At 37.4% G+C, this 26,330-nt stretch overlaps 1 protein-coding gene across 6 annotated transcripts in view; it reads right to left on the bottom strand.

Moving 5' to 3' along the window:
• Positions 1-7,394: 7,394 nt before the first annotated feature.
• The window catches only part of mtss1la (MTSS I-BAR domain containing 2a), a 31,379-nt gene continuing 12,443 nt past the window's right edge, over positions 7,395-26,330 (bottom strand). For 3 of the 6 annotated variants that reach the window (XM_077193483.1, XM_077193488.1, XM_077193489.1), the window contains exons 4-15: positions 19,852-19,936; positions 18,111-18,202; positions 17,952-18,026; positions 16,130-16,287; positions 14,937-15,044; positions 14,614-14,711; positions 14,102-14,234; positions 13,921-13,995; positions 13,369-13,518; positions 12,921-13,076; positions 11,801-11,969; positions 7,395-8,732 (exon numbers count right to left, since the gene is read on the bottom strand). In XM_077193483.1, coding sequence (XP_077049598.1) covers positions 7,957-8,732; positions 11,801-11,969; positions 12,921-13,076; positions 13,369-13,518; positions 13,921-13,995; positions 14,102-14,234; positions 14,614-14,711; positions 14,937-15,044; positions 16,130-16,287; positions 17,952-18,026; positions 18,111-18,202; positions 19,852-19,936 — 2,075 coding nt within the window. In that variant the 3' untranslated portion in view covers positions 7,395-7,956. The remainder of the gene's footprint in view (positions 8,733-11,800; positions 11,970-12,920; positions 13,077-13,368; positions 13,519-13,920; positions 13,996-14,101; positions 14,235-14,613; positions 14,712-14,936; positions 15,045-16,129; positions 16,288-17,951; positions 18,027-18,110; positions 18,203-19,851; positions 19,937-26,330) is intronic. The other 3 variants (XM_077193484.1, XM_077193486.1, XM_077193487.1) reach the window with 3 other exon arrangements.

Below are 26,330 nucleotides of genomic sequence, written 5' to 3'. Positions count from 1 at the left end.
CATAATCATTTCATGCTTTGCTGAAATCTCAAAAATTATGTTCTCATATCATAATCTCATTGTGACAACTTGCCCCATAGTGTGGCAACATGTTCCATTATCACAAAGCGTCAACACGTCTGAACTATAAAGTGCTTTTCCCCATAGGGGTGAATTATTTTGAACTCGGCAAAGAATAGTTGTATTTCCACTAACAAAAGCCTTAACCTTGCCAATTGATCGGAACGGAACGATACAATAAGATTACACAACGAGAATGGCTCAACACGATGGTGAAAAGGTATTTTTTTCCCCTAAGCAATAATGGTGAAAATGTTAAATAGACTTTTGGAAGCCAATACTTTTAAGTTGCCCATAGATATGAAATAAAACTAGCCTGAGAAATATTCACTAATGTTGCAATATAGTGTTACAATATGCCCTGGTCTCACAAAGACATTTAATTAAGGCAGTTATCACTGAGAAATCACCATGTTCACATTTCCACTAATCCAACTTCCTCTCTTGGGTGACAGCATGGTCATAGGCCGCTCTGAATAGATAATTAAGTCTTGATCTTAAAATATAAATGTACAGATGGGGCTTATGACAAAAATGGAAATTTTTCACCTTTAACCACCATTAGTTTGACAGTGACGCAGTTTCCCCTCAGTGTGAGAATACAGTGGGCCGAGTTCAGTCAGGTGAGAGGTGACAGGGCCGTATGGTGGATCTCCTGCCACTGACAGGCTGTCATTTGGAGATGTGTGCCATGTGGCTGTCTCTCAGCCTGTCTTTGAGCTGAAGGATGACCCCTCCTGCTCACTGGGGCTTCACCGGCCATGCCATTCCTGTCTCTCAACTTACACGTCTGACAGGAGACATGACGTCCGAGACACATCGACTCCATCTTCAGGTAGGCCTGTCCTGCGTTTTCTCTGATAGTTCAGGCAGGGAGAGAAAATGAGAGAAAGTGTATGTGTGTCTCATTCTTCCTATAAGAAGCATATAAAAGAAGTTATATATGGCATTATTCTTATAAATGGATAGGTATTATATGTCTTTCAAACTAGTCTGAAGATTGAGAGATGGCTCAAGGTTAAGTGTTTTGATTGAGGAGAAAGGTTTACTTATTATGATCTGGAGGATATTTTCACCAAAAATCCATCATCTGTGACTTAGATGCATTTTTGCAATTAACTGTCCCTCCTGATGGAGTAATTTAACTTGATTTGTGGCTGTCGGGAGGAGCACAAAATGTGTATCAATACTCCAATAACAAACAAATGAATCACAAACATAATTTGTTCACACATAGTGTAGTAAACCCTAAAAAGCACATCCAAGGGCATGCATGGATTTTATCTTAATTATATGTCATGTACACTCTTTGAACAAAGGTTAAAGAGGTTCTATATAGAACCCTAGGGTTCTTGACTCAATTTGAAAGAACTCTTAATGCAAAAAAAGTTATATATAAGGAGAAATGTCTTAAATAATTGCATAATACTTCCAGGTTTAATGGTTTATTTCAGTTTTTTCTAGTGATAAAGTATGTTTAATTCATAAAATTTTATCAAAACAAAAATGAATTAAAACATTTTATTGAAGCTAAATCCATAAAATGATCCTATGATGGGAAAACCTAAACAGTTCTATAAGAGCTTGATAGAACCCTTTAAGGTTCTATAGAACCTTTTCTTCTAAGAGTGTATACAAGAATACTTCTACAATTAAGTATTCAAGTACATAACTTGCCATACTTATTCAGTTGTAATTAAAATTATTCCACTACCATTTCAAATCAGGTTCATTGTCTAAATGTACAGACTTTCAGCTGTTTGCAATGAACAAATCAAGCAAAAGTAATTTAAATAACTCAACACAACAAACGTTTCAAATGGTTTTCCAAATTCAACTCAAAATGCAACTTAATGACTTCTGCAGTCTGAAAATTATTCAACCCCCTGAATAGAATCCGTCACAACAGTACAAATCTGCAAAACAGGTGTTGTCTCAAGCACACCTGATACAACTAATCAAGGGCTTCATTAGTTGCACCAGGTGTGGTTTTGCTAGAACACATGAAATATCTGAAGGTTTGTTAAGTGCCATGTTTCACTACATGTTATAAATATGGCTAAGTCAACAGAATGGTCCGAAAAGTTGAGAGAAGATATCACCACCCTTCGCAAAAAAGGAACAGTACAGAAAAAGATAGCTAAGGCATTAAATGCTCTAGACACCGTTGGAAGTATAGTTCGCAAGTTCAAAGTTAAAGGAATAGTGGTTACACTACCTGGACAGGGCAAAACCCTCGAGTGACTGCAAAAAACCTGCAGCAAGACTTGGTGTTAACAGGCAGTGAGGTTTCAGCTGCACAGTAAGGCGCTAAATACATGCCAGAACTCCAAGACGTACACCACTACTGGCCCAAAAGCACAAGAAAAGTCTTCTCCAATTTGCTAAAAATTATATAGATAAGCCACAGAAGTTTTGGGATTCTGTTCTGTGGCGCGATGAAACAAAATTGGAACTTTCTGGCCCTATGGATCAGCGTTATGTCTAGAGGAAGAAGAATGAAGCATATGCTGAAAAGAACCCTCTGCCTACAGTTAAGCATGGTGGAGGCTCGTTGATGCTCTGGGGCTGCTTTGCATCCTCTGGCACTGGAAACCTGCAGCGTGTGGAAGGTGAGATGGATTCATTGAAGTATCAGGAAATACTAGGAGAAAACGTAATGCTGTCAGTGAGGAAACTGAAGCTTGGGCGTCATTGGAACTTCCAACAGGACAATGATCCCAAGCATAGCTTACCTCAAATTCTACCAAGGCATTGAAGAAGTCCTGGAAGATCCTACAGTGGCCATCACAGTCACCTGACTTGAACCCGATAGAAAACCTCTGGTGGGATTTGGAGAAGGTGGTTGCAGCACCCAAACCCAAGAAAATTACTGAACTGGAGGCCATTGCTCATGTCATGAGGAAAGGGCTAAGATTCCTCAGAAAAGCAGCCAGAAGCTTGTGTCTGGTTATACATCTTGTTTGCAGTAGGTCATAACAGCAAAAAAGGGTGTTCTACTAAGTACTAAATAAGCTTGCCTTGAAGGGATGAATAATTTTAAGACTGCAGAAGTCATTAAAAGTAGCATTTTCAGTTGAATTTGGGGAAACCACTTGAAATATTTGTTGTGTTGAGCTATTTCATTTACTTTTGTTTGATTTGTTACATTGCAAACAGCTGAAAGTTTGAACATTTTGCCAATAAACCTGATTTGAAATGGGGGTTGAATGATTTCGATTACAACTGTATTTGGGTATTGGATTCTATTGTATTGGTCAATAGAAGATGATAATAAAAGACTGGAAAGATTCATGTGACATTCCTTTCACCACATACTGTATCCCCAAATGAATTCCCGTCTCAAACTCAATCTACCCACCCAGTTATTGAGAACTTCCTGAGAGCATTCTGACCTGCTGCATCACAGTCTGGTATGACAGCTGCACATCCTCAGACCGGAAAGCCCTTCAGCGGGTAGTCAGAACTGCCCAACGCGTCACTGGACTCGGCTACTTGCCATCGAAGACCTCAACAACCGTCGCTGCCGGCAAAGAGCTCTCCAGATCATCAGGGATTCCATCCACCGCAGCTACAGTCTGTTTTCTTCCCTGCCATCTGGAAGCCACATAGACACATACAAACACGGACCGCGAGGCTAAAGAACATTTTCTTCCCTTGAGGTGTTGCATAAGCTAAACTCTGATCTCTCTTTCATTGTCATCTGACTTGCTCTAACAAATCCTCTATACAAACACAATACCAAACCGTGGAATACAACGATACTGTGTGTTGCTGTATAACTGATATTGCCATATAATCCCACAGACACACATTTTTTATATATTGCATAGATACATTTTCATCCCACTTTTCAACTCTTAATCCTAAGGTTTGTTGGGTTTCTATATCGAACCCTAGGGTTCTTGACTTTATTTTAAAGAACACTTTCATGCCAAAAAAGGGTCTATATGGAGCAATGTCTTAAATTATGACATATTACTTTCATGTTTAAAGATTAATTCATAAAATGTAATTAAAAATTAATTAAAACAAAATCCATAAATGATCCCATGATGGGAACCCCTAAAAGGTTATATATATGAAGTACTGCACCTGACAGAACCCTTTAAGTTTCTATAAAAACTTTTCTTCTAAGAGTGTTGCAAGGGAAAAGGAATAACAACAAAAAGTTTTTTTGTTGCAAAAAAATTGTTGCTAAATACTTTTGAAATGGAATTAATCATTTTAGAGAGAAAAGTGGATCTGTTTTGCTTTGCATATGGCCCTAGAGCAACAGCAATGAAAAAAACAGAGGAAGTGCTCTTCATTAGATAATCTGTCTCTGAAATGAAGTGTTTTTTAGACTGTCTAGACTATATTTAATGATGAAGACACAAAAGCAAATGGCTTAAGAATAAACAGGAAAAGAAGATAATATAGGAAATTTCAGTTTATAAGCCTACAAACTAGAATTAATATAACCGCTGTTACAAAGTGCAATGTAATAGAATACATTTCTACACTATATATTTATATATTAGCCTAAAAACACATATAGAAAGCACTATATACATAAAGCACATGGTAAATGAAACATTAATTTGACAAATTATTAATCATCATGAACAAAATTAATGCAGAGTGAGATAGTCAAACAGGGCGTCTTTTTTTTTTAAAGATGTAAGCACATTGTCCTCCCCTGCTGCAATATCAGAGTGTAGCTGGACATATTTGCATGCTCAGCGCTGTGTGTCTGCAGTAATTCATCATTGGTCTCTGAGGTATTGAAAGCATCAGCATCTGTCAGCAAGCTTATGTCAATGGCTTTGTTTTGAAAAGAACAAAAGAATTATTTCTCATCAGTACACCACTTATTTTTAAATAGCTTGTGTTACCTGTCTCCAAAAATATCAACTGAAAAAAAAGCCACACCTAATGGCCTGCAAGATCACAGTATTGACAAAATAATTAGAAAAATAATCAATGGCTAAACTGCAAAAGTACAATTTAATGAGATTGTAGCCTGTCCAATGCAGCAAAAAAAATTGCTAAAAAAACATCTGCTCTAAACTCTAATACAATCAGAATATAAATAAATACACTGATGCCAATGTCCAATACCATGAGTTACTGAATTATATAAACTGGTCACTTATAATGTATAGGCTTCAAGACCACATAATATATGCTCTATAACCCTAATCAAAGAGTTATAAATATGAACATACTGGCATACACTATTCTAATATCTAAAATTTCAGTCAGTCATTGTATACCGTTAAATAACCTTTAAATAGCCCCATATAGACTACTGCTAATTTAGTCATAGGCCTATATGCTGTAAAATCATAATACCAAAGAGTTATACCCCTATATAACACGTTCACACGTTTCTGTTTACAAATGTTCTTGATGTTCATCTCACGCAAGGGGACATGTTTTGTTAATTTAGTTTTGTTGTGGCCACAACATATTAACTTGTGGGAGCGTGTGTTTTTGGGGAATGGGACAAAATAAAAACAACCTGATTCTAAAAAAAGAATGGTGATATTAGCACTTTTTTATTACTTATTTTGTTGCAGTAGTAAGCCTACATCATATTCATATTTCCATCAAAGGTTTGTGGAATAAAGTAGCTATGACGATTGTATGACCTTATTATAAAAACTAACCATGTCATTTTCCTCACTTTATGCCTTTCAAGGTCAACTTTCTGTTTAGTGCCTGTACCGCCCACCTACATGACGTCACATTAACGATGGTCTCACAGAGCTCAGCCAAAAAAAAGAAAAGAAAAGGAAATTCACTCATTAGGCGAGAAAATAAACTCCGTAGTTATACTGTCCCATTTCACCGTATAATTTACCTTTAATTCACTTTCTGTATAATCTTAGCAACCATATAGCCTGTGTTTTGTAAATACGCTACTGTAAAGGCCCGAGTCATGCCAATGTCTTGGCCATGACCACACCCCTTATGTAAATATAATACTACAATAAATATAATACACCCTGTACAATCATTGAACATTTCTAAATTCATAGCTATAACATACAATCCCAAAGTCCAGTTTTGCAGATAAGACTAAAAAGACAAACAAAGCTTTAGCCAAGTGCCCCTGTGCGTAAGTGCTTTCTCTCTGCTGTCCCTCTCTAAACACCCCCCTATACTCTCCAGATCAGATCGCATTGCTCAAGATGTGTTTATTTCTGCTGCGCTGTCATGTTTGTGACGTGGCTCCATCAGTATACAGTCATGTCTCGCATTTGCAACGGAGGAACGTGGATAGGCAGACGAGCACGTCTGTCAGGGAGAATGACACGCGTGCCACTTTGCTGCGCGACTGACGGCGGGATGCGCACCAGTGTCACATCCCTGTATGTGTAGCCCGGAGCGGAGTGTGGGGGTCCCGTCCATCACGAAGGGGGGGATGACGGCGACGGGGATGTGATGAGTGAGTGAGTGAATGAGTGACTGGAGAAGAGGCTTTTGCCTCTCCTCATTCTCACGATCTCCAGCTGCCACATCAAACGCCTCCTTCAGCCCACGTCCGGCTCTTTATCCCATCAATTAGATTTAATCGCAGGGATGGGTCATATAAACCCCACATGCGGGTAATCTCGGGCACTGCTGAACAAAAGTACAAAAGATCAAAAGAGCCTTCAAGATCTGTAAAAGAGTAAATGGGATCACACACCTTTTTGTACTTGGTAGCCAGTTCTGTGCATAAAAACAAGTACATTGTTAGTGAAATATAGGCAGTACAGTACCCTTAAAACAAAGTAGCTTACTGTGGTAGTAAAAGTACTCTGATAAATACCACAGTGGTTTATAATTTGCATATCCATATTCATTGGTATTACATGGAATTTCAAAGCAAAGAATACCGTGGTATCATCATGGCAATGCACAAAAATTATAAATGATATGTCATTTACACAATACATACTATGGTACTATATGATTGTACCAATATTCAGTTGTATTTACAATGGCCACAACGCTTCAAAGCATAATATAGTATTACCCCAAAACATGGTAATATATACCATTGTACTGAATGACTGCATATTTATATTTAGTGATATTTACACGGCACTCCAATCATGGTAATGTCCAACAAACATTTCATTACCATGATACAGTGTACAAACAAACAAACATCTGCTTCATGAATTAAGGAACTCACACCACCTGCTGGACAATTCCTATAAAAAATGGATGGCACATTTCTAAAATTATCCACAAGTATTTAAAAGTTTTTTGTTAATCATCAACATCATCAACAACAACAACAACAACAACAACAACAACAACAACAACAACAACAACAACAACAACAATCTTTACTCTGGTCTAGTACAACTGATGTGCTTTATTTGGCAGTTTACAGCATGTGCGGTGATTCGATTGTGTGGTCCATCTGAGACTGAGCTGCGGTGTAAGCCATTTTTTGCAGCTTTTCAGTTGAGAACAAGACTTTGGCTCTTTAAAATAATTACTTGTGGGAAAAGAAATGTCTTTTTTTTTAACATAGCATTTACATTGAAGTAACATGAAGAACATAGTCATTACAAAGTGTGACTCCAAAAAAGGAACAACCGACATTACTAGTATGTTAATACACATTTTAAACATTACATTCTTGTCCTTCAGGACATAATATGTCCATCATAATATGCCTGTCAAAGAGATACAAGTCCAAATCTGGTGAATATAACTACAATAATAATAGTCCAGATGAGTATTGTGTCCAAACACACTCAACATGTAACATTGATACTGGCCTATTAGTTGTTAGATGCCAGGTTTTAACACTGAAAAATCACACTCTTCTCATATCTTACATTATATATTGTTCCTCTTCATTCAGAGAGTCTATAGCAATAGACTTGGCAGATATGCAGTACTGAACTATCGCATGATCCTTGGTGCTGATCTGTCATTGCAGGCCGCTTTTCTGAGACGCACCCCTCTACGGATGGTCTTCAACATATCTTCTCCCCCTTTCTCGTGTCCTTGATCCTGCTGGTGGCCCTGGCTGGCCTGAGGGTCCGCGGGGAACGGGAACTGGCCCTCACCGAGAGCGTGAGCATTAGCGACCAGCTCTCCAATCTTCTCCACCAGACTGTGGCGATTGGCGGCAAGTGTCTGCTCTTCCTCTGAACTGAAGCCCGCAGCTCCATGTTGCTGGGCATAGACACTCCCACCGCCAGCTCTTCCCCACGATGGCAGACTCATTCGCTTGGGAGAGGCTTTGTACTCTAAAATTTCCAACGTTTCATCATTGTACAGACTTTCCTCACTTCCATTGTGCTCAGGAGGAGGGCTGGGGAATCCAGGTGAGTCTGGGACAGTAGGGGTCTTTACGGGGACGATAGGTGGTCGAATAGGGATCGGACCCACACTGGACGGGGTACGTCTCACGTTTGTTTTAGACGAAGGGGTTCTACGAATGGTGGCCGTTCCTGAGGCTATAACACCACTTCCCTTCCCGTTGGTTGTTGAGGTTCCCTGGGTACCCATTGCTCCATGCAGTCCTGCAGTGCTGGCGGGCCTCTTGGTCTGGATCATACGCCGGTAGTTCTGAGCCAGGTTGCTATGGCGAGGGACGGTGGAGGACTTGTCGAAGTCTGTCTGTGTGTCGTTATCACCATCGCCATTCATGGAATAACAATCATATTCAGATCCTGCAAAGAGAAAACGGAAGAGAAGATGTTATTGAACTCTCTTAGCCTAAACAAACAACAGACAAACTCTGACTTCAAGCAATGGGTCGTATTTGTGATTTGTCCTGTTAGCAAAAAGGTTTATAATCAAATAAAGTTTATTAAATTGATAAAACTGTGGCTCTGGTAGTATTAGTATAATCTTAGGTAGTATTTTAAGGCATCATAAGCACATTCCCGACTCAAAGATTGTTCCAGAAGATAAGCTAAGATACATTTTAAGGAAGCACTTCATGCAGCCATCCCATAATGCATAAAGATAAACTAATGCGACAGAAATGTTGATTAGAAGTATACTGTATACACCAGTGGCGAGTGGTGAACAGGGTATGCTGGGTGGTGCCTCATGTCAAAAAAAGCACCTGACAAACAAGTCTCAATTTGACATGTCTTGACTATATTTTATTTATTCTTTTTATATATCATGTGCCAGTGACATGACATGTGCCAGTGGATAGTGGCATGTGCCACTGACATTATCGCAGAACACTGACACTGTGTCACGGAAAATCGCCGTATGTTGTGACACCTCCAGTAGTGACTGACAGATGATAAATAAATAGCCTATTTTAGTGATATTTTTAAATAAATGTCAGTTAAACGTATTAAAGTCGGTAATGATTTTTTCAAGTTTGTGGCACATCAGTATTTGTGTGGCATATGCCACTAAATGTTATATATAATGCCAATGTTGTTGATCACGCAAAACTGCCCATTGCCCAAGTCACTACAAATACTGCATTAACAAATTAGTAAATTAATAATAAGTTAATTATCTATGGATATTGAGCTGATAATTTATATTTACTAATCAGTATCAGTACATATAAATTATTTACTGATACTGATATAAATAATTATTGAATAATTTATAATATATATATATATATTAGTAAATGTCTTGTATAGACATTATATGTAATTTATATGTACTGATACTGATTAGTAAATGTCTTGTATAGACATATATATATATATATATATATACATATGTATTATAAATATTTATCAAAAAGCACACCCATTTCCCTAAACTACAAACACTATTCCCCTCTTTTGACACATAACTTAGATTTGTTGAACTGTCACTGCAAAACTCACAAATCCCTTCATTTCTCATTGCCTACACCATGTTGTCATTTAGAAAGCACTAGCATTCAATATTGTTCACGTCAGCACAGCTTCAGCTCAGTTAGCACACAATTACCAAAGTGGAAACACTAAGAGTCAAAATTGATCACACACCAATCAGAACCTTCAATAGATATATAAAAGGGCCAGAGTCAGTTCATTCAGTTTGGGAACAATGGATCCAATGGATACTGTACATGTACTGCAGCCGTCGCACTATACTACTGTAACAAACAGAAATGCATCAAATTGCCTCACATACAGATAGGGTTTTCTGAATGCTTCCATTTTGTAAAAAGGATGTGTTACAGTAATCAGTACTTCTATTTTTCTAGGACACAGAGACAATGAAATGGAAGAAGCCTGCCCAATATTTCAGTTGATGCGTGCCCGCAGGGAACAGGCATGCAAGAGGATTTTACCCCCGCTACCTGGCTAGGGCAAATATAGCCTGTTGCACAAGCAACATAACTTAACAGTTTTGGAAATGTTGTTTTGAATTTATTGCACCAGTGTGTATGACTATGTTGTAGTGTGTGTGTTTGCGAGGGCTTGTGTGTGATGTCTGAGGGTAAAGTTTTGTTATTTCAGCGAGAGTGAATGGTTTTGAGTGTAGAGCTTCATTTTGACCAGAAAATAGGATGTTTGGGGAATTGGGTGAGAAGTTATGGATTTGTGTTTACTGTTTTGAGAATACGAGGCATAGTTTCAAGAAATCCGTTTAAGCAATCGAGAAAAACTGTAATCAAGTTATCCTATAAATATCAAATGATTTGAATGACTTCTTCAAGCTTATGAGATTTACATGTCTGTTCACTGAAACCTGCCCCCTCTTCTCTGTGAGAGAAGCACCCAACACATGTTAAAACATATATTTACTCTTCTAGCTGACCATGGCAGCCTAGGTCATTTGGGTCACTCAGGCCTGTCTCCTAAATGACCAATTCACAGTCAAAGAATTTACATTATTTTTCATGATGAATATTGTCTTTATTATTGTTTTTTACAGGACTTTTTGATAAGCCGAAAGTTTAAAAGAACAGCATTTATTTGAAATGAAAATCTTTTGTAACATTATACATTTCTTTGCCGTCACTTTTGATCAATTCAATGCATCCTTGCTGAATAAAAGTATTAATTTATTTTTAAAAGAAAAACAAACTTCGGTAGAATGTCGGTAACCAAACAGTTGATGTACCCCATTGACTTCCATAAGTATTTTTTTTCTACTATGGAAGTCAATGGGGTCCATCAACTATCTGGTTACCGACATTCTTCAAAATATCTTCTTTTGTGTTCAGCAGAAGAAAGAAATTCATGCAGGTTTGAAACAATTTGAGGGTGAGTAGATTATGACAATACTTCCAGTTTTAAGTCAACTATTCCTTTAAGTGAAATTTTAAGTATGTTTCTGAGAAGTACATAAAAAGTAGACTTTCTTATTTTTAGTGTTAAAAAAGTATACTAATAGCACAATTGAATAAACTTATTTTTAGTATGGGGAGCCCCAACTATACGGTAGTTTATTTATATAAACTTATAGTACATTCAATACTGAAAACTATGAATAGAAATTGTTACATCTAGGTAAAACGGTTTATGTTATTTATATTGGTAACATAATTTCTACATTATACTATTTCTATGCTTTTTTGTTGATCAAAGTTCAGTTTCGTTAACTTAGCAGCAGCCTGTTGAATCTACAACCTGCTAACAAAATTGGTCACTTTTGTTATTGTTTTACAGACAGTTACCAATAGTTTTCAAAAAAGAGCATGTTGTCAATATTTGCGTGTGTGAATACATACTAAGTATTCTCTGAATGGAATGGACATGGGTTTTAGAGGCTTGTACCAACTGTACTTTGTTTTATGTTCATGTTTGTCTGTGTGTATTACCCTGTGAAGGGATAGTGTCCTCCGAGCATGATGGTGTAGTGTTCTGTGTGCTGTATCCACTGGAGTACTGCAGAGAGTCACAGCTGCTCTTCTGCTGCTGATCTACACTAAGCCCACGAGTCAGAACCATCGCCAGCTCACTAGCGGCAGAAGACATCGGCTTAACATGCTGTGGGGAAAAGAAAAGGAGAGAAAAAATTTAATTTACATATATACGTTTGGAAACATTGCTAATTTTAATCTATTTGATAAAAGTCTCTTATGCTCTTAAGCCTGCATTTATTTGATCAAAAATACAGAAAAAACTGTGAAATTTTTAAATTTTTATTTTATATTTTATTTTATTATTACAATTTACATTATTCTAGTCTTCAGTGTCACATGATCCTTCAGGTATCATCCTTTATGCTGATTTATTATCAATGTTGAAAACAGCTGTGCTGCTTAATATTTTTTTGGAACCTGTGATACTTTTTTCAGGATTCATTGATGAATAAAAAGTTAATAAGAACAGCATTTATTCAAAATAGTAGTTTTCTAACAATATAAATCTTTACTATTACTTTTTATCAATTTAAAACATCCTTGCTGAATAACTGTTAATTTCTTTCAAAAAAAAAAAAAGAAAAAGAATACTGACCCCAAACTAAATGGTAATGTATATTGTTATAAAAGATTTCAATTTTAAATAAATGCTGTTCTTTTTTTAAACTTTTTATGTATCAAAGAGTCCTGAAATAAATATCACGGGTTATACAAAAAAATATTAAGCAGCACAGCTGTTTCATATTGAAACAGCTGTTTATTGATAATAAATCAGCATATTAGAATGATTTCGGAAGGATCATGTGACACTGAAGACTGCAGTAATGATGCTGAAAATTCAGCTTCGCATCACAGAAATAAATTCTATTTAAAGTATAGAAAACCATTATTTCAAATTGTAATAATATTTCACAATATTACTGTTTTTTCTGTATTTTTGATCAAATAAATCCAGGATTGATGAGCATAAGAGACTTCTATCAAAAAAAATCGTAATATTTCCAAACTTTTGACCGGTACTGTATATATTCATTAATGTTTTCATTTTTATATATAAAAAATACATTCTCAGGACCTTGACATCTTTAGAATTCATCCTAGCTAGCCTATAAGGATCCTCAGGGTGAATTAGTCCATTTCCTCCCAGTCCACTAGAGGGCTCTGCAGCCTCAGTCCTGCGCTGTTGGGTTACAGCCGTCTGCTCATAGTGACCTGCCTTTGACCAGTCCTGCTGCAAGAGGAAATTGTTTTCAGGGTCATGAAAATATAGCCAGAATAGGACATGACCTGTGCATTGGGTCTGCAATTTCAATTGACTTATTTAGTAGATGTTCATTTTAATCAACAAAAATAAACAGCGAGCCTGAGCCAGATGTTGGTTAATAAAGAAAAGCTGATGACAAAGAAATTAAATGGGATGAGATAAAAAGTAAACAAATTAAAACTAATAATGTTTTGCAAAGAATAACAGAACACAACAAAGCAAACAATGGCTGACCGAATGGTCAAAATGAAAAACAAACCTTCCAGTAAGGAACCTTTGATGTGGGTGAAGGGGAGTTTGATCCAGGGGATTGATTATAGGAAGGGGACGCAGGAAGTATGTAAGAGTGAGGCCTGATGGAGTCATTAAAACAGTGAGCAGGGCGAAAGGTAGCAAAGGATGAGCCGAACTGTGGAAACGGAACGACAGGATGGCCCAATCAAATACGGAGAACAACACCACAGTAAATACCCCACACCAAATAACAGCATAATAATATACAAACAAAATAATTCTAATTGCTAGCTTAACCCTTCAATGCATAAAATATATATGGCAAACAGATCAAGAATTGCTTTGAATGCTGTTTGACAAGAGGGGGATAATGTTACATTAGGAATTTTATAGTCCTCATATATGGGCATTGTGCTTGAAAGTTTTAATTCAAAGAAACATAAAAGACAATAAGGCAAATAATGACAACAGAATTCTGTCAACTTAACAAAAAAAAGTAAGTTTGAGGTGCCGGCCAAAGAGTTTAAGTAATTAAACCATATATTTATTCAAATTCCAGACATAAAATAATACTTACTATTGTGGGAGAGCCGCACTCACTGACTGACTGACAGGTTTCTGAAGCCTCTGAGGATGCAGAACTGGAGGACTTCTGTTTACCAGAGATAGATAAAGATAGGTCAGTGAAATGGATGTGGAAATTAAACAGCATTAAACATAACAAATGAAAACAAAACACCAGATGAACTGGTAAAAACCTGGCTAGTGATGTCAGACGGCATGGGGGAGGGAGGTTTGGAGTGCACATTCGCATCTTGAGAGACAAATCCAGAATCATGAGAGGAGACGCTGCTCAGGCGATGGGCGCCACCAGGTGGCAGATGCACCAAACTGAGAGGAACCGTTAGAGAATCATTAGCGTTATTCTCAAAACTAGCAAATAACCAAATAAGAATCTCTAAATGCAACTGAGTATTTTTGAGACATATACACTTTTATTGGCATCTATGGTTCCATAAAAATCTTTAACATCCATTGAACCTTTTCATTCCAAAAAAGTAAGGAAAAATGGTTCTTTTGAGAGTTGTTCACTGAAAGGTTCTTTGGGGAACCAAAAAAAGGTAATCACTATGAAAGCGCCCTTTTGGAATCTTTATTTTTAAGAGTGTATGGCTTAATTACATCATTATAAATCAGTAGCCGACATGAATACATTTAATTTTGCACAGATGGGAAATCTTATTTGTGATAAAAACGATGAGACAAGAACCTGCAAAGGCTGCTCTTCCTGGATCCAACACTACTGGGAGAAGAAGGTGGGGTCTGGTATGACCAGTTGTAGTCAGACCCCTTAAGATCCAAAATCACCTATTGGAAGTCAAATTAATATTTCCTTATTATTATTATTATTATTATTATCTCTCTCTCTCTCTGTGTGTGTGTGTGTGTGTGTGTGTGTGTGTGTGTGTGTGTGTGTGTGTGTGTGTGTGTGTGTGTGTGTGTGTGTGTGTGTGTGTGTGTGTGTGTGTGTGTGTGTGTGTGTGTGTGTGTGTGTGTGTGTGGGTGTGTTCAATGATATGTATGTTTAAGCACCTGTTCACTGGCCTCTGGTAGTTTATGTGGGTCAGTGGTCAACACAGTGAGGTCATCAATAATGGCCTGAAGGTGAGTGGCCTCTCCCAGCATGGCAATTTCACCAATCTGAGGAAAGACGTTGATGCTGATTAATTAGATATTTGATTCATTAAATTTAATTTTGCAATTTAATTTTAAATAGCAACAAGCTCTTTTACTCAAATTAGATAGATAGATAGATAGATAGATAGATAGATAGATAGATAGATAGATAGATAGATAGATAGATAGATAGATAGATAGATAGATAGATCCTCAAAAAAACATACAATATATTACACACACAAAAAGAAGAAATAATCTTGCTAGACCTCTAGAAGTAAAACTCATCGTTGACCACCAAAATCGCAATTTAAAGTTTGTTCCTGTGAAAAAGATGTATTCATGTATTAAAATATCTTGAATGCAACTCCTCACTCTTGCTTCATTTAGTATGCGGATACATGAATATGCAAATGAGTCCCGACTCCACTCAGTCATACAGGCTATTCAACAAGTCGCTGTTTCAGAATGGAAATGCGTTTCATTTATCACTCTCTTCAACGTTGGACACATAATGATAATTAATATAATTAGCCTTCTGCTTTACTATGTTATCATCAAACAGCTAATAATGTGTTGCTAATGTTACACAAACGACAAACCATGTTCCAGTTCGCAATCTCAGAGTCATACGGCTGCCTTCTAAAAATCAGCATCCATAGAAAAGCTTTGAACAACTTGGAACGTCAGTGGAGAAAGGCATATAAGTTAGTTCATCACATCGTATGATGAACATCGTATAACATCGTAACAGACATCATGTACATAATTCACCCGCTATATTGCTAAATGTACACAACTTTTTATATCAACAGAAACATATACCAGGATAACCTGGCTTCTCTTGAGACTCCCCTGCTTCGCAGCATATTTAATGAGATGCTAAAGCCCACCCGCACGTTGACGTGACTGGTTACAAGGTAGTTTGTGATGTAAGAAACAGAGGCGATTTCAAACCACTGTTTTTGAGAATATCTTTTTTTCACTGCAGTATTAAGGAGAAAATACTCAGCAATGGTGTTGACCTATGAATTTGCACATTGTTTGTGTTAAAGCATATTAAAAACACCACATAGAGAAATAAACAACATTAAAAACTTGATTTTCACCACTACAGGCTGCAGGAAGCTGATGAAAGAGCAGTAGCGCCCCCTTTCCTCCAGGAGGGCTCGGCGCACCGCCTGCTTCTCAGTCTCCTCCATCAGCAGGTACATGTCACTCACATCCTGCATGGCACTGTCCAGCTGCGGCTGTAGTCCTCCTCGACCTGAGATGAAGAGAAGGAGAGGAGAGGAAAAAGGCAATAAAGACATGGGTGAATAAGCAATCCATGAATGGAATATTACACTACCGCTCAAAAGATTGGAGTAAGTAAAACAGTTTTGGGAAATAAATTAATTAATAAGCAAGTATGCTTTAAATTGATCAAAAGTGACAGTAAAGACTTTCATCAAAGATTCATCAAAGAATCTTGAGAAAAATATATCACACAGCAGCACAACTGTTTTCAACATTGATAATAATATTAAATGTTACTTCACTAAATCAGCATATTTGAATGATTTCCTGACAGGAGTAATGGCTGTGAGGAAAATTCAGCTTTGCCATCACAGGAAAAAATTACATTACACAACATATTTTAAAAAATAAATAAAAAAAAAGCTATTTTATTCATAAAAATATTTCACAACATTACTAAAACCAGTAATGTTGTGAAATTTTTTATGAATAAAATAGCAATTTAAAAAAAAATGTTTTTTAAACATGTTGTGTAATGTAATTTTTTGATCAAATCTGATACATTTAATAATGTATTTTTGATCAAATAAAGTGTGCATAAAATACTTCTTTCAAAAACATTTTAAAATTCTTACCAAACCCAAACTTTTTTAACGGTAGTGTACACCAAGATGCACTGAATGAACTGAAAATGAGCATTTTTAACACATGAAATGTTTGATGCAGATGTCAACACAGATGCCCCATGGGTCAGAATGATGAAGACAGATTAGGGTGGATAATGTCAACACAGCAACCAAGCATTGTCAGGCTTCATGCAAGGAAACCTTTATGACCATATAATGAAAATAAATGACATAGAGTTGATGCTCTGAATCTAAACACACCAAATATTGCATGATTGTACATTGTGATTTACTTTCACAACACAGATGCTTATTATGTCTGACGGAAAGAATGACAATGAAATAAGCACGCTTTTGCAAACAATGGAATTGTGTGGGGCGTTCGCAAAGGACACTAAAACATTCTTATGAAATGCACACAAAATAACTCGGATGAAATGAAATCGATGTTACTCATGCTAAACGTGATGAACGTTGAAGGAACTGCCTGAATACATACCTGATAGTTCTACAGTTAATAAGCAGAAGCCAAGCCAATCACAGTATGAAAGAGAAAAAAAGAGCATTGCCATGAAGAGATTGCACAGGGAATGCAATTGCAAGTGTGTGTATTATGATACATGTAATATAATACATTTTCCCCTGCAAAATACTTTTTTTGTGCTCCACAGAAGAACGTCATACAGGTTTGGAACAACACGAAGATGGGGAAATAAGGACTTTTAAATATGAATATTCACATTTGAGTGAACTACCCCTTTAAAATCAAGCGCATAAAATGAAAGCTAGATGGTGCTATGGTTTACTGGTCATCTGAGTCAATAGGGCTCCTGTGACCTTTTGACCTGACTCGAACTTCATAATCTGTCTTTGACCTAATTAATCTTGACATCAGAATTAGTTAGCATGCAAGAGAGGGGGCTGAGTGAGAAAAATCCCCAGCACGGCACACATTCACTGATCTTTAACATACTGAACGCAGTAATCCTCTAAAAACAAAGCGTGGAGAGAGTGTGAGCGAGAGGGGAAATCATTGTGCTGACAGAGGGGGAAAAAAGAGACTGACCTTTTCTGGCTTTCTTTTGCAGCTTTATTGTGTCAGATGACTTCTTTTTGATCTCCTGCCTTGAGCGCTTGTACTCTGGTGAACAGCAAGAAGGTGTAAATTCAGGACAGAGACATTATAATGCAGAAAGTACAGGTTTGAGACCACTGTGAGTCCCACCTTTGGCGTGGTCTTTATCCAGCAGGGCAGCGGTTTTCTTCCACTCTTCTATCTTGTCTTGGAGTGGGGCGATCATTTTTTCCATTAGAGCACTTTGCACAAAAACGGCAAAAATTAAACATCAGAAATAATACAGCGATCAACACATGTTTGCAGTATTATTATAGTAGCAACAATAAAATGAAACTAACTATGGTTAGTTATACACAAAATACATATAAATGATATATGTGTATATAAATATTATTATAGAACTACATTTCCAGCAAATGTCTTAACGTGTAAATATTTGTATGAACAAAAATGATTTAACAACTCAGACATAAATTGAACAAATTTCTCAAACGTTTGATGAACAGAAATGGAATAATCCCTGAACAAAGGTGGGGTCAATATCAAAAGTAGCAGTCAGTATCTGGTGTGGCCAGCAGTGCTGCAGTGCGTCTCATCTTCATGCACTGCAGTAGCTTTACCAGTTCTTGCTTTGAGTTGTTACTCCACTCTTCCACTAAGGCACATGCAAGTTGGTACACGAGGTTTGGCACTGCGAGGACAGTCAGCTGACCTCTCTGTCTCCCTGTAGCACTGTCTTAGGCATCTTATATTACGAACACTGCGGTCTATCGCTCTGGCTACATCTGCAGTCCTCATGCCTCCTTGCATGTTCACACAGGTGATCAGGCATCCTGGGCATCATTCTCCTGCTGTTTTTCAGATTCAGTCTCTTTAGTGTCCTAAGTTCTTGTATGTGTGACCTTAATTGTCTACCGCCTATAAACTACCCTCTGGTGCTCTTCACGTGTCGGTCCAAAATGACCGAAATTAATTTTTTTATTTCAGTGAAATTAATGTACTATATTTTAGTTCAATAATGTTTTTTATTTAATATTTTATGGTACTAAATTATATTTACGCTGTATTTATAATTCATTTATTCACTTTTTGAGCATAGACCTAAACATTTTATTTCCAACTTAAATCTTGCTTTAGACCATAGACTTAAGTTTGATTTCTTTTCAAATTTCTGTGCTTTGACCGCGAGGAGCACAAGTGTGACTGTTTTCAGGACCATTTAACCTTTTCGAATCATGTCCATGATTTTTTTTGTGTTCACATAGCAAGTGCCAAAACCTTTACCGAGTTTCGTACCATTCTGATGAAGAAAAAAATTCTAAAAAAAATTCTTTTTTAAAAATTTCGGTCAAGAATGACCGAAGAGCACCAAGGACTGTTCCGCAGGTGCATGTGCAATAATCGTTTATAGTTCAGTGAACAGGCATGAAAAACACTGTTTGAACCCTTTTCAATAAAGATCTTATTTGGATTTTACAAAACTCTCTTTAAATACAGTATCCTGATAAAGGAACATTTCTTTTATTGTTGAGTTTATATATATATTGGCTTGACAGCCAATGGTTACTGTATGAAGTCGAGGTTTGGAAAGGAACAGTCTGCCTGACTCCTTTTGTGTTCCACAGAAGGGAAAAATAATATGAGTAGTTTGGAATGACTTGAGGAAGAGTGAACTATTCCGTTAAGGTCAGCATTTGAAATCTTTTGAGCTGTGAGCTAATTTGGTCTCTCTGTAGACAGCACATTAAAGCCTTAGAGCAGGCTGATTGATCTATGGATGTTTGCGTATCTCCGCAGTGGAAAATCAATGCTCGGCACAGACATAAAGGGAGTCTGGCGGGGAGCAAGGCATGAAAGTAGTCACGCCATGGATGGGTCGATCACTCACTTGGTATAGTGGCGCAGTTTGGCCTCGATGCTGCGGTGTCGCATGCACATCCGGGTCAAAGCGGAGCCAATATCCCTGGTGGCACCTGACAACAAGACAAATGGAAGTTAAATAAATAGATAACATTTGAGCTGTGAATCAATATTTTTGGAAACATCAGACAACTTTGTTTTCCACATATAGATTTTAATCACAGATATAAAAATGGCCACAAGGGGGCAGAGTAATCAGAAGCATAAAAGCAGGTCTATTAAAGGGAAAAGTGTGTGCTTAGTCGTGAAAAAGCAAGATAATTGCACCATATTCACAAGAGACAGACCTTCAAAGACCACAAATAGAACACTTCCCAAACTGCATGGCTCTGATCCATCAAGAAGTGCTCACTGGCTTGGTGACCTTGAACACAATTACTTAGCGGTGTTAACTTTCCTCTCCAGCCAAGTGTAATTAAAATGGGGTCTTAAGCTATAAAACCCAGGCTGCCTGGGCCTTAATACAACCAGCTCATCCAAGATTTCAATCCTGCAGCCAGATCTGATGAGATTGAACTCTGCCGCTACAAGGGCCAGTAGGTTACATGGGCAAGAAGGGCCAAAGTCTCTATATGCAGAGTTCAAAGGGCCAGTGGATATAAGGGAATATCTCATTGATTATGATAACTAGACATGGTAATCGTAAATAAATAAACAGTTCTCGTATTAATTCCACTTGATGATTCTAGTTTCTTAACTGTGCCTTTTTAAAGACCTTTTATATGCAGAATCAATGCAACAGACTAGTCAGAAGCATAAAAGCAGGTATAAAATTATTGTTGCAGGTTTGTGTAATAGTCTGAGTTTGCAATTCACTGTTTTTATTCATTTTTTGGAATACTGAATCTGTTTTTGTGCACATGAGATGAGTAAATGAATGCTAACATTTAGTCTAAAACTAAGCATTACAGCAAACTCCATACCGTACTACTGTATTTTGTCCGCACTGGCAGAAGAATGCATGTGAGAGAAATGTTAATGTAGCAGAACTTCTTGCGTCATTTTTTTTTCAAGCATTCTGAAAAATAACTGATTCTTGGTTCACGACCCAAACTGATTGACAATTTCACAAAGTTTTAAAATAATTTAATATGATGGTGTTTGGTGTTTTTTAAACACCAAATATAAATGTGTGTGTGTGTGTGTGTGTGTGTGTGTGTGTGTGTGTGTGTGTGTGTGTGTGTGTGTGTGTGTGTGTGTGTGTGTGTGTGTGTGAGTGTGTGTGTGTGTGTGTGTGTGTGTGTGTCTGTGTGTGTGTGTGTCTGTGTGTGTGTGTGTGTGTGTGTGTTTGTGTGTGTGTAATAAGAAATAGGAGCAGCCCAGAAGAACAGCACTGCCGCACTCACTCTCCATCCAGGTCCAAAGGGAAAAGGAGGGAACCCGGTAAAGGGATATCCCTCCATTCTTCCACTCTGTATCTGCCTTTCCTGTCTGCTCATGTTTCCTAAACACCATTATTACAGGAGAGAATGGGAGAGGCCAGCAATAACCTGCCCTCCTATACCACACATGCACAAACACACTCTCAATGAAACACACACAACTACTGAAACACCAGAACTGAAAACCCTCAAAACAAACAGCCTCCAACATGGGAGCTCATCGCGAAGAGGCACAGCTTCAAATAGGAGTAAAGTAAACATTTAAACATTTTTAAGCTTTTAAAATTCTTCAAACCAATGATTTTCACATTTGTCCCATTGGGTGGGGCACTGAAAGATTGAATGCTGGCCAAACCAGGTGTGAATAAGAAGAAATGAATGTTAAAGATCAGCCATCTGAATCCTCGGTCTGAAGAGCTTTACTAAGGAAATGATATGGCAAAATGCATTTAAAAAATCCCTGTGTATCGCATTTGGCACATACACACAGGTCCATCCCATGGTGTCTGTCTGCTGAGAGAAAGTCCTACTGTCAGTACACAGTGTGCTTTTCCAAGAGCACACACATCTCGCATCCTATTCCCAAAGGTCTTCAGCGAGGCAAATCAAGTTCAACGCTACTGGTATTGTAACACAACAGAGCTGTCCATGAGTTGATTTGCACACACACACACACACACCCACACATTTCATATGATTTATAAGCTGTTTTCCTCATGGGGACCACAGAAATGTCCCCACAAGGTCAAAAATGACTGGTATTCCTATCCTTGGGGATATTTGGTCTCCATAACGTAGGGAATACCAGGTACACACAGGCATGGACGTTTTTATACTGAGCTTATGAGATTTTCTAGCCCCTATCACTTAAACCTACCCATTGCAGAAAGCTGCATTTTTTTTATTTTAAAATTGTTTACGCAATTGTTTAAAATTCAATACGCATCCCTGCAATAGGGATGTCCCGATCCGATACTCAGTATCGGTATCGGCTCCGTTACTGCCATTTTTGCCGGATCGGGTATCAGTCAGACGAGGCCGATCCAAATCCGATATTGTGCGTTTACTATTGTGTTATTGTTAAGCCCCACAAAAGCATAAAGCACCATAAGGTTTTCGTGCACTATATTATACGTGTTCTGAAGCCATACTATAGTATAATGTAAGATAGAAATGAATATATAAGTCATTAAATTTAAGTTCACGTAAACTTTTCCCTCCTGCGGCTGTCAGTCATTCTCCATTCAGCGTTCAAACAGCGTGTCGCGTTCGGTTACGACAGTGAACGATAAAACTCTCTCCAAGATGATTCAATGTTAATATTATTATACTTGATCTGTAGATAAAGCCCTATAGTTTCGCATAAAATGACTATCTTACTGGACTGTATTGCTGTAAATCATGTTCGTTTCTACCGTGTGTCTGTTAGATCCCAACACTGGAGAGCACTATACTTCTTCTTCACGCGCACAGTAGCTGAAATCTAAAACTGTTAAAAGAAAATGCTCAAACTATTGCATAGACAGATACTGTAATACACTATGCATCATTATGTCTTTCCTTTGTGCTTTGAACTTTTCAATGCGAACTCGACGCACTGCGCGATGTGACTCTGTGTTGCTTCAAGCGCATCATTCTGCCCTCGGGAATTTATTTTTTATTTGTTGTTTTTCTTTATAATGAAGTTGCCTGTATTAAGTAGATTGTGCTTAACACACAAAACAGTGATTATCAGTTCAACACACAGAGTTATAGAAATTCTACTTTATTTAAAAAAAAAAAAACTGCGCTGGTATCGGATCAGTATCGGTCGATACTCAGAATTGTTGGTATCGGATCGGTTCATAAAAAATGGTATCGGGACATCCCTACTCTGCAATATAAGATATTTGGGTCCTCATAATGTGGGTCAAACCAGTACACACACACGCATTTGCATGGTGCAATGCAAAGTTCACAGCTGCACTTTAGCTCAAAAACGAAGGCTTTTTTTAATCTCCAAAACAGACCTTCTCAACGTCACTGCTACAGTCAAGATGATATGCTACACAAACACACACACTCACACACCTGCCAGCATCCTCTTCCCTTCCCTTGAGGGATCAGCTGACAGCTCCATCCTGAAAGCGTTCAGAGACTTCCTGTATCCAGGAGTCCCCTGGCCTCCCACCCTGACCGGACACACACAACTCCCACAACCTTCCTTCAGATCACGTGACCAGGCTTCAGATGCTCCATTCAGTCAGACTCTCACTGCCTCCAACACCTGCCCACGACTGGGAAGCTATTTAGCAGATCTGTGAACCCTTGAGGAACTACTCATGAGATCAATGGCTTTTTAAAGGGATATCACCCAAATATGAACATTTTATCATGATCTACTCACCCTAATGCCGTTTCAAACCTGTATGGCTTGCTTTTTTCAGGCGAATACAAAAAAGGTCATTTCAGAAAACTATTTTTGTCCATCCAATGAAAGTCAACATGTCTGAATTCCATTGTATAGACAAAAAACACTTTTTCATTTTTCAAATGTCTTGTTTTATGTTCTGCAGAAGAAAGTCATACACTAAAAAAAATTGCTAGTCAATTTCACAAACAATTACAAACATTGAAATAAATGTGAAATTTTGACGTAGTAAAAAAAAGTATTTTTTTTAATAAAATGTACTGAAAAATAATTTTTACAGTGCACAGGTTTGGAACGACATGAGGGTGAGTAAATGCATAATTCTCACTTTTGACCTTGCTGGTTCACTGGTGGCCTCAACTGAGAATGAAAATCATTTTATAGCAGTACAACTTATTGCGCAACTACAAGTGTGAATTTTTTCTTTTTTTATAGATTAAGTTTTAAAGAATAACGTGCATAGATTAAATGTTCACGATGACATGAAGAATGCACACTAAGAAAGTAAATAAGAGTTTGTTTTAGCCACCTAAGTGTGGAAACAACTAAACGAGACCCTAACATAAGTTCAGTCAAAACATCTGATAAAGTAACGGCCTTCACTGCCATCTAAACGGAGAACCAGTGGCCACGGACCTCTCAGATAAGCCCCCTCTCTCTCTCTCTCTCTCTCTCTCTCTCTCTCTCTCTCTCTCTCTCTCTCTCTCTCTCTCTCTCTCTCTCTGTGAATGGATACGTGTGCAGGTGCAGAAGTGGTTGGCAGACACTCTTAACAGAGCCTGTGAATGGCTGGCATTGCAACAGTCATCATGAAAGAGTCAAACAAGATGATTCATGGTCTTCTCTCTCTTTGGCCTCCCAACAGGTCACTATGAAAGTTCTGCATTGTGCAAATATATATATATATATATATATATATATATATATACACTGGTCAAAATGTTTACATACTCTTATTTGTTACAACCAAAATCATTAGTTTATCTCAAATTATATTAATGGTTTAAATTTTTATGTAATATTAATTAAAATATTTACTTTACAAAAGACAAAAAAATATTCATACAAAAATATGTATTATAAAGGCCATACCACACGTAATCAATGTTTTCTTATATATAAGCCAAAATGTTACTTCATTTAGGTCAATATACTATTTTTGGGGATTCGTACAACTTAATTATTCAACAAAAACTAAATTAGCTAAATTAGTCAATGTTTAATTTAGTTTACTTACTTTTAAATGAGGACAAATTCAAAAGACCTTAATATTTATTGTGATGTCTTTTTTAAAATATGCACCATATGTTCTGTTATGCAAAAATCAGAAAAAAAAAAACAGAAATGTTTGCAGTCAGTATTTTTGCCAGAATGTGTTCTGCACATCAACAACGTGATGTCAAGCGAAAATACTATTAAAACAGAATATATTCTGGTCATTTTTTCAATGGAGAACAAAAAAGGTTTAAACCGGAAACCATGATTTTCGCTTGGCCAGTATAAAAATGCACTTAGAATAATTGACACGTTTGTTTCACTTTTTTCAGTGTAGCCATTGTTTTAGCAATCTCACATTCAGATTGTTTCCATTATGGGATTTTCCAATCAAGTCCTGATGGTTAAAATTAAGTCTTTCCAAATTTTGTTTATTTTTTCATAGTTTGACTCAGAAATGCATCACATTAGAAAAGTACATTGGGCTACGAATGAGGATTCACTTTACATTTAAGAAATATCTCTTTGGGGCCAGAGCATGAAGTGCTGAAATACTCAATGCTTCATATAAACACATTGACGTAACCCAGCGGTAACCTCAAACATAAATGCACATGAGTAAAAACAAACACATCCACAGCTTTTCCCCTCTTCTAACGTTTTTAGAACTCTGAAGATGTCTGTGAAAGTTTCTGAGTGTTATATAACAATCTAATAAACCATCAGACTGTTCAACTGAAAAAACTCAATGTCAAAAACACTCTCACACATTCAGTCTATCACGAGTACATGGAACGATACAAGAGACAGGAAGAACAATGACAGCAAAGCTGAATTTGGCCCCCTGCTTTCACTCTATCTGTTCTCAATTACTCCAGACTTCCCAGGACTCTCTCCTGGCATGAGGAGGGGACATTAAGAATGCCCCTGTGTGTGTATGGCTTCGTGTGAGCTTTTGCATGTGTGTTTACAGCCAGTATAAGACTTCCTGTCTGGGGGATAGAGTAGTGCTGCTAAAAATACTCTGCAGTCCTCCTCGCCAGATGTGCTTCACATTATAGCTCCATCAAAAACACAGTCACACATTTTTACTAAAACAGACATAATAGGGACCCCTCCTCTCTGTCTGCCTCTCTCCCTTTCTCTCTGTCCATCTGTCTCTCTATTAAGGTTGACAGTAGTTCGGTCAGGCGTGAGTTGGAGATAACAACATCAGTTACTTTTCCCTGGCTGCTATTCCTTATCTTCTTTTCCATCGCTGATTCTTGTACGTGTTCCCGAGGTACTTCTGGGGGCACTTGAACACATTTTGCTTTGCTGAACCCATATTTTACAAAGGAATTCACAAATTTAAATGTAAAATTACAAAATTAAAGTGATGTCAAAAGATAATTAATTAGTAAACAATAGTTAATTAATTTTAATCCAACAATTTTAACC

Source organism: Siphateles boraxobius, unplaced genomic scaffold, assembly GCF_051911475.1.
Source record: "Siphateles boraxobius isolate OS27281-9 unplaced genomic scaffold, OSU_SipBor_1 31, whole genome shotgun sequence".
Taxonomy (NCBI): Eukaryota; Metazoa; Chordata; class Actinopteri; order Cypriniformes; family Leuciscidae; genus Siphateles; species Siphateles boraxobius.
This window is presented reverse-complemented; position numbering and strand designations above follow the sequence as displayed.